Genomic DNA, 8,191 nt, shown 5'->3' with positions numbered 1-8,191 from the left:
CTTGTTGATACGGAGCACGTGGAAAGGGTGGGCGCGGATGCGCATGTGGAACACCTCCTTGTTGGCACGCTTCACCATGTACTTGTTGGCCTGAATACGGGCCGCCTCCAGCGCCTCCGAAGAGATCTGCTCGAGTTCACGAGAAACCACGTGGATGCACACGGGGAACTCGTCCACCGTAGCACGGCGCCTGCCAATGTCAAAGTTGCGGATCTTCGGGTCAGGCACACCACGGCAGAAACGCGACTTCGGAAACGGCTTGTTCTTGCAGAAGCGGTAACAGCGTGACGGACGACGGGCCATTGTAAGAATCTGGGGACAAACCACCTACAGCGGGTGTGTGGATGAGTAAGAAAGAAGCAGCAGCCAAAAAAAAAAAAAAGAGGGGAAAAAATGGATAACAAATATATATATATATATATATATGGGCAAAATACAAGAGGACAACACCGTGAAAACAGCTTTGGGGAAAGATAACACAAAAAACAGTACTCAACGGAAGTGTTTAAAAAATTGTGGAAAAAAGGTGTATGAGGGAGTTAGAGGCGAGAAATACCGTAAAACAGATTTTTTTCATTTTTGCAGAGGTTCCTCACCAAGCTGAAGCATAAGCTGCTTCACGTTATCGTAGACTTGCTCTCGGCTTCCGTTGGCGTCTATGGTGTGGAGACGGCCCTCGCGCTTGTAGCGCTCCACTACCGGCATGCAGTGCTCCACATTGGTGCGAAAGCGGTGACGAAGAACCTCCATTTCGTCGTCCTCCCGTCCTGAGCCCTCTTTGGCGCGGTGCTCCACCCGTGCCGCCATCGTTTCCTCGGAGCAATCAAAGTAGAATATGCCTTTCGCGGGAGCAATGCCCTCTTCAAACATGAGTGCCTGGTCCATCTTGCGGGGGAAGCCGTCAATGATGTACCCGCGCTGGTTTGGGTGGTTTGCAATGGCATTCGAGAGGAGTTCAACCGTGATCTCTGAGGGCACAATATTCCCCGCCTTGAGTATCTCCGAAATTTTTTTCCCCACGCCGCTTGTACCGTTATTGCTTGCCTCGCGGAGGAGATCGCCGGCGCTAAAGTGAGTAAGCCCAAACTCCTGCACAAGCGAGGCACAGACTGTGCCCTTGCCGGAGCCTGGACCGCCAAGAACGAAGAAGACTTTTGGTTTCGTCACCTCGCTCATTGAAAACTACACAAGAAATAAAAACGATGCTTCTCTCGCAAGTATCACCCTGAAACGTTCCCTTCAGCAGTGGAGTAAATCCAATCAGGGCGCAGAGCATTTAAAAAAAAAATAAAAAAATAAGGAAAAAACCAAACAAAAGAGTGTGAGTAAAAGCATAGAAGGCCACCCTGGCACCATGCAAAGTATCATTTATTATTTTTTTTGCCGCTTTGTAATCCCCCCCCCCCCCCCCACCCCCCAGACAGCACTCCCCTCCAGGTTCGCCTAGGAGACCCATACATAGAAAATACAAGAGTAAGTCTCCGCCAGTTGCGGTCTCCCTCTCACTAAGAATGGTTTCCACTTCTCCGTAGAGCAACAGCAACTATACAACAGTGCAAAGCTTCAGGCACCGCTACGCAAAACAGATTCAGCATCTCTCGTCACAAACTTCCTCGTCACACGCATCGGGCGTCCACGTGCGTCCAGTAGCACACCCCGTCCATTCCGACGCACATAGTCGCCCGGAAGGCGATACCTCGGGTCGATGCAGCTGTCAATGATGGCTTCTTGAGCTGTCGGGCCAATAACATGGCGCAGCGCATGCTGCCGATCCCACTCACGACCTTTAGGTGCCACGCGAAGCAACTCATCGCGGACCACCTTTTCTTCAGTGGGAAGATCCCCAGCCACCGGCTGCACCAAAATAATAGTTGTGTCCACGTCTCCAGCATTCCCTACGCATTGGTTTATCATCAATTTGTGAGCATCAACGATGGCGTTCTCTTCAGGAGCCTTTATAAACCGGCGGCAAATCGGGGAATAAAGGTGGCCGGAGTCAAAAACACCTCTGACACCCCCTTCCAGAGCACTTCGTGAATCCCTAGCCACAACGAGGGCCTCTTGCAAACGGCGTCGGCCTTTTACTGTTTTCTTCCTTCGTTCAGTGCTGGCTGGAGTGAACCAGCTGTAGTTATAGCCCTCCTCTTTGGGATCACACTGCATCGAGAATGGCTCGCCCCCGGTGACTAGCCTGTAGTACTTGAAGAGTTGAGGGCGTGTAAGAGTGTGACGTGGTGGAAGGGAAATGCGCCGAGATGGTGCTGCGGCAGTGCAAGACATAACAGGCTCATACTCCACAATGGCGCCGTTGTCACTGGCTGATAAGAGACGCTGCCGCCGTCGCTTAGTAGCTGCCTGCCTCTGCGCAGCGGCGCGTCGCAGATCCGCAGGATCACTCATCAAGGCAAACGCAGCGTAACGCTCACCTTCAGCTTCATCCCAAAGACAGCAGAGGAAACATAAAGAGCATTGTTAGGACTTGGCGTATTCGCAGCAGCAACGTATCTGTTCCGATACAACGCGCAAAACACACATACACAGAAAAGACGTAGGGGGAAAAAACTCCTTCAAACGTACATTGTGTATGTGTGTGTGTGTGTGTGTGTGTGTGTTTCGCTCCTTCTTTATATATTTATTACATTTTCTCGAGTTGATGTTTCTCTGTTGGGTACAGCTGATAATGATACACTGGAAACCAAGCGGGAAGTGGCTCCCATGTTCCATTTTTCTCTAAACGAGATGAATTTACATCTTGTGATAATAGTGATTATGAACAACGATAACACTGGCATCAGCAGGCCCTTCTGCTTCTGCTTTTGCAAAATAACGTTGCGTCAACATGACGGGTGGAAGCGGTAGATCCACGGGCGGCTCACACAAGGCGCAGTGCGGAAGACCACATGTGACACCTGGTACGCCAACGGTGTACAGCATTTCCACCTGTGGGGCTGAGGAAGGTACCCGCGTCTCTCCGCCACCGTGCAAGGAAACGGCATGCGTAGGCACTGACGCCCGAGCAGCCTTCTCTTGTTTCATTTCCTCCGAATGCATAAAGGGGGAATTCACAGCTCTATTCGCTGACGTGGTGTTTGCTGCTGCCGATGCCGATCTCAAAGGATACGGCAGTGATGTTTCAGTGGTGAAGGTCTCTGTTGCATTCTCACCACACGCTGCGTTCTTCTTAACATTCGTCTCCGACGCGCCAACGGGCACCGAATTAAAAATTTTTCTAACCTGGATTTCACCCAGGCCTTGGTGTGGAGTTATTGTACTCTTCTCCATCCCGAAACCTGGCCTTCCAAGCTCTCTTTCTTCACTGGCCGTCGATGTCGCTACAGCTGCAGCTCTAGCCGAAGCATACATGCAGGCATGAGGCGTTGTAACTGTTTTGGTTCTCTCTAACGTCGTGGAGGCTGGTCCTAGGGAAATTGCTCTCGGCACTCCGAGTCTTGCCGGTGGTGGCTGCCAACGAATCCCAGAGGCATTTCCTTCCTTCGGACCTTTTTCCCTCTTCCCCTGGGATGGCCTGGAAGGCACACCCAAAAAGGTACCACAGAGAAAACAATAGTTACTGGTCTCTCCCCCCTCCTTCTCGTCACCTGCCTGATCGTGGGTAACTGGGCAATCAGCTGGTGAATACTCCACCAAGGCCTCACGGCGCAGTTTAACCCCACACCGCGGACAGTAAACAAAACCGCCCTCCATCATGTATTGGTGGTTGTCTGCCGAGCAAGCGGAAGGACCAGCCGCATGCCCACAGTTAACGTGCAATGGCGACGCCAATGAAAGCCCCGGAACATCGGCAGATGCAACCTCTGGCGCTGAAAAAACAGGTGGAATATGAGCTGTCGGTACCGCAGGCACAGCCAGCTCCTCCGTCGCCGGTGATGCTTGTGCCGCATTCACGACAGCTCTATTGGACGCAGGCAGCGGGGCTTTCGACGAGGCAGAGGTCGCAAGTGGAGGCACAACCACAGTCGTAGGCAAGAGACTGTCAAAATTGGCGGGTAACCCAGGAAAAATTCTGCTGGCAATTTTTTCCTTGTTGGTTGATGGCAAGTCAATGCAATACCCTACAGACTTCTCATTTTCTCCCCGCAAACAACCCCATCGTGGGGGTTCTGGCAAAACACGTGCCCCAAACGACTTCTTTTTGCGTGGGGGAAAGCCGCGGCGCGGCCCTGGTGAAGCTGAGGTATGCCGTTGTACCCGACTAGCGGTACCTCCCCTCTCATTCTTCGCAGTGTCATCACAGCTGTCGTCAAACGGCACATAGTGAAGGATGTACGCTTTCGTGCCGAGAAGAGTGGTGTAGGTCTCCAAACCTTCCTCCTTTCCCGGAGGCATATTTGCCCGTATTCTTACGTCTCTCGGCCTTTGATTTTGCCGTCTGGATTGTTGTTGTCTTTCGGCAGGCCCCAGAAGGCAAAGGTCTCGTCCCCACAGCCCACCCCCTCCGCGTACCTTTGTCTCGAGTGATTGCGTGTGGGCAGGCAACCACCCCAGAAGAAAAGGGTGGAAAAAAAAAAGAGGCAAACCAATCGTGTTCTTTTATTTCCTCCGTTATTGTCTTAGGCTGCGTGTCGCGACCCGCCACAAAATGGCACAATTCGCCCACAGCCTCTTTCCCAAGATGACGTCTTTCTTCCTGTCCCCAGAAAGAGTAAGGAAAAAACGCACCCATACCCACACAGGGAGAAAACATGGAAAATCCATGACATGAGCGTAGATAAGAAATTATGCGCAGACGAACCCTCCTTCCACCTCGGTTCTCTTACAAAGGATAGGAAGCTCCATTACTCGTAACTGATCTATTTTTGCTGTCCCTCGCCATCCCTTTTCGTCCACAGGGTCGTGTAGCACTGTCACACCCCTGCAGAAAGGGCCACACAGATCCAGTAAGAACTCTCATATTGGTCGTCGTCGTGAGAACATGTTTACTTTCGAGAACAAGCCTCGTCGCAGCCCGGAGAGCCGTACCATCCACAACTACATGACGAATTACACATGACGACCCACCACCACAACCACAACTGTTCCACGCAAGCGGAGATGATGTCGGGGTCCGTTTGGCATCTTTCAGCGTCCAATAATCCATATCAACCAAAAGCAAGGCCACCGTATCAATGTGAGTAATGATGCATTGCTCCAGCGTCTTGGACTCACAGACATCCAGCAGAATCATTTCATCCATCGCCTTGTGATGGGGCTCAAGAAGGGCCTGAGCCTGGGCAATACTTCCACGGGAAAGGGGACGCAGTAGCAGATAACCAATGCCGTGAGATGGAATATCCAAAACGACAAACAAGTCATCCACTGGATCTCGAAACCCATTCAATGAGGGCTGACGGCACCAAACAATGTCACTCACGCCCATACCGTGACGGTAGTCCCCCCCATAACACTGCCAACGGCCCACAGGAACTCGTGCATCAAGCACAGCCGCATCTGCATAGGGCACAAGATTCCCATCACACACAACCTGCCGCTCAAGACGCGCGTCATACTCCTCACCGTAGGTCCACGCCAACAGTTGTTGTCCTTCCTCTATATCAGTTGTTGCAATGAAGAATGGAACCGTAACGAAATGGCTGTGCTCTTCCAAAAATATGCGGCGCCCAACGAGGGGGCGATAACGCCGCCTCTTTGCGCCCATCACATCATCACCCCGTTTTCCGTTGATAATTGAAGTTGACTTGTTTGATCTGCGTCTCAGCGAGTTTCTTGGTTTCCCCCTTCGCTTCCGTGAGGTAGAGCTGCGGCGCCGTTCAAGCTCTGCCACTAATGAAGAAAACTCACTTGTCACTGAAAGTATCACAGAGCAAAGCTCCACATTCCCAAATCTGCTAATGTTATAGCGATGATTGGCGTACCGCATAAGACCTTGACCAAAACAAATTCCATGCTGCCCCAGTCCAAGCGCGTAGGTCGCGTCATGAATTGGTATGCCGCTCCATAGTTCATCCTCATTATCAGAGTTACTGTTATTAGTATTATTGGTAGTCATGTTGTCACAGCTGGTGGTCGTTGTGAAGTTACTGGCTAGAGCGGAGGAAGCAGAGACGATAGTCGTAGCATCATTAGAATTAGTGGTAGTAGTAGTAGTGGCGTCGGCAGCGGCAGCGGCAGTAGTGATGGTGCTGTTTTTCACTGCTGCACCCACCCGCCTCTCCTCCACGACTTTGGTCGCCACGGCGGGCCCGCAGTAGAGAAAACATGTGGCGTACGGCACGGGGTGCGCGGCGAAAAGACCCTTCTGACCCTCCCCTATTTCCCTTGTCTCTATGAGGTCAAGTAGCGTAAATGGAAAGCCCGCCACTGGATGCGCGCCCGCGTGGCGTGATCCCACACCGTGGAAAAAGGCCAAACCCTCTGGCCACATGTCAAACCGTTTTTGTCCTCGGGTCACACTTGCTGCCCCTGCACTTCCCTCATTGCAGCGGGGTCCAAAGAGTTCCTCGTACCACAGAGCCTCGTCTATGCAACGGTTGTACGAACGAAGACAGAGACGCACAGATTCACCCTCCTCAATAGGAGTCGTGGCCACCACGGCCATTAGTGTCGCCGCTGGGAACTTCCGGTCCTCTAGCTCCGTCTCAGGTTTCACTCCAAGCAAAGTTTCAGTGTTGGCATCGGGGCAGCACACGCCTGTCTTTGTAGCCAGTGAGGGTAGACCATAGTGGAGAGCGATACAGCGAGCATTTGGCCAATGCCGTGGGTCATCGAAATGCTCGTTCCCCTCGTCACACCACCTGGGCCTTGCCTTCTGCACAAGCTTGACAAAAACAGCGTCTCCCTCCACCGCAAGCACAGAGTGTCGGAGAAAACGTCGCATGGCGTGAACCATGTCGCCGCTTCGTGTCTGGCTTTTCTTCTGCAATCCAAGACCAATCATACACATCTGTGCCGCCTGGCGAATGCATTTGGTCCGCTGCTCCATCCCATAGCCAAAATAGGCCTGCAGAAAATAATCGTAGCGCTTCTGATGAAATGCAAGAAGCGACTTCGACCATCCAGGCCCCTTTGTTGCGGGGGCTTCTGGCAATGTCAAAGTCCTGTGGACACCATCATTATCTTCGGCACTCTCATGCCCGCCGTTACTGCTGCTGTGGTTGACTGTCTCCGTCAGAGACGCCGCCTCCGCCCCAGCCGCGGACGGCCTCAGAGAGAAGAATAAATCCACAACATCAGGTTTCTCTTCACTCTTGGCAATTGGAGATGCCTCAACTCGCATTCCAATCCCATCCAATCCCTCACTCGACACCTCTCCCCCTTTTTTGTTGTTGTTGACGCAACAGACGAGCAAAGTAACGCAAAAGAAAAAAAAAAGAGGAAAGAAGGGGGAAATGCAACAAAAATACAAAGGGCATCCGTCAGGCGTTACAAGAATCATTCAACCACCCAAACACAAATAGATGGGGAAAGCAAACAGAGAGAGAAAGAAAAAGAAAAACAATTAAATAAGTAGTGAAAAAAAGAAGATCATATTCCATCATCTGCTCTATGCAACAAACAGCAGCACGCCGCGTTATATGATCCAAATTCACTCGCCCCTTGCCGTTGGCCGCATAAAGCTGGGGTTGACGAAGGAATTCATGGACAAAAAAAAGGAGAAAGAGAGGGGGGAAAGAGTAGGGATGAAGTGAAGGAGGGGAAGAGGCAGTGGATAGAGCCTGGAAGACCCCTCCTACTCCTCATCAAGGAACTGCGAGGTCTTGACGTTGACGATGGCGTCTTTGACCGGCAGGAGACCATTGAGGCCACGACCAGCACGTGCAGCGCGGTCCAAGTTGACATCGGCGCCGTCGGATTGTAGTTGCTCGAGCTCTCTCTTCACACGATATCGTCTCACATCGGCCTTGCTGTATCGCGCCGGGTCCAGACCCTTCTCCTGGAATAGGGGTACCAAGTACTGCTGCAGGTACGCCTCTGACGACTCCCCATCCTCTTGCTTCCTCACGCGGTAACTCAGACGGCGGAGGCAGTCCACCATTTCGTGGCACCGCCGCGCCACTTCACTGGCCCCTTCCTCTAGCCGTTGCCGCTTCACCGCCGGCGCGCCGTCATTGCCGTCACCCGTTTCATCCGTCCCCTCGCTGTGAGACTCCTCGTCTAAATCCTCATCCTCGTCTTCCTCCCCCTCATCATCATCATCATCATCATCGCCACTCTCATCATTATTATCATCATC

General features: G+C 52.2%; 6 protein-coding genes across 6 annotated transcripts in view, besides 5 other annotated features; all 6 read right to left on the bottom strand.

Annotated features, from left to right (window-relative positions):
- TraAM80_03561 (60S ribosomal protein L10) lies at positions 1 to 303 on the bottom strand (the record flags this gene model as incomplete). The annotated part of the gene is made up of 1 exon (XM_029380524.1): positions 1 to 303. A coding segment is annotated over one exon (303 nt), but the record flags the coding sequence as incomplete, so codon positions are not given.
- A 101-nt stretch (positions 304 to 404) lies between these two features.
- Positions 405 to 426: a microsatellite.
- A 147-nt stretch (positions 427 to 573) lies between these two features.
- Positions 574 to 1,176, bottom strand: TraAM80_03560 (adenylate kinase; the record flags this gene model as incomplete). Its single annotated transcript, XM_029380523.1, has 1 exon — positions 574 to 1,176. The coding sequence occupies one exon, from the start codon at positions 1,174 to 1,176 to the stop codon at positions 574 to 576; it is 603 nt and encodes a 200-aa protein (XP_029239687.1).
- Positions 1,177 to 1,278: 102 nt separating this feature from the next.
- Positions 1,279 to 1,317: a microsatellite.
- A 78-nt stretch (positions 1,318 to 1,395) lies between these two features.
- Positions 1,396 to 1,418: a microsatellite.
- A 145-nt stretch (positions 1,419 to 1,563) lies between these two features.
- On the bottom strand, positions 1,564 to 2,400 carry TraAM80_03559 (uncharacterized protein; the record flags this gene model as incomplete). Its single annotated transcript, XM_029380522.1, has 1 exon — positions 1,564 to 2,400. One exon carries the CDS (start codon positions 2,398 to 2,400, stop codon positions 1,564 to 1,566), a length of 837 nt encoding a protein of 278 aa, XP_029239686.1.
- Positions 2,401 to 2,579: 179 nt separating this feature from the next.
- Positions 2,580 to 2,612: a microsatellite.
- A 133-nt stretch (positions 2,613 to 2,745) lies between these two features.
- Positions 2,746 to 4,347, bottom strand: TraAM80_03558 (uncharacterized protein; the record flags this gene model as incomplete). Its single annotated transcript, XM_029380521.1, has 1 exon — positions 2,746 to 4,347. One exon carries the CDS (start codon positions 4,345 to 4,347, stop codon positions 2,746 to 2,748), a length of 1,602 nt encoding a protein of 533 aa, XP_029239685.1.
- A 427-nt stretch (positions 4,348 to 4,774) lies between these two features.
- Positions 4,775 to 7,234, bottom strand: TraAM80_03557 (uncharacterized protein; the record flags this gene model as incomplete). Its single annotated transcript, XM_029380520.1, has 1 exon — positions 4,775 to 7,234. The coding sequence occupies one exon, from the start codon at positions 7,232 to 7,234 to the stop codon at positions 4,775 to 4,777; it is 2,460 nt and encodes an 819-aa protein (XP_029239684.1).
- Positions 7,235 to 7,420: 186 nt separating this feature from the next.
- Positions 7,421 to 7,480: a microsatellite.
- Positions 7,481 to 7,687: 207 nt separating this feature from the next.
- Positions 7,688 to 8,191, bottom strand: part of TraAM80_03556 (uncharacterized protein) — a gene marked incomplete at both ends in the record, with an annotated part of 1,284 nt that continues 780 nt past the window's right edge. Inside the window, one exon of the mRNA XM_029380519.1 lies at positions 7,688 to 8,191. This exon is cut by the window's right edge and continues 780 nt beyond it. Within this exon, the coding sequence (XP_029239683.1) occupies positions 7,688 to 8,191 (504 nt within the window).

Source organism: Trypanosoma rangeli, assembly GCF_003719475.1.
Source record: "Trypanosoma rangeli strain AM80 chromosome Unknown Tra_15.4_contig_00093, whole genome shotgun sequence".
NCBI lineage: Eukaryota > Euglenozoa > Kinetoplastea > Trypanosomatida > Trypanosomatidae > Trypanosoma > Trypanosoma rangeli.
Note: the sequence above shows the minus strand (reverse complement) of the source record. Positions and strands in the feature narration are given on the sequence as shown.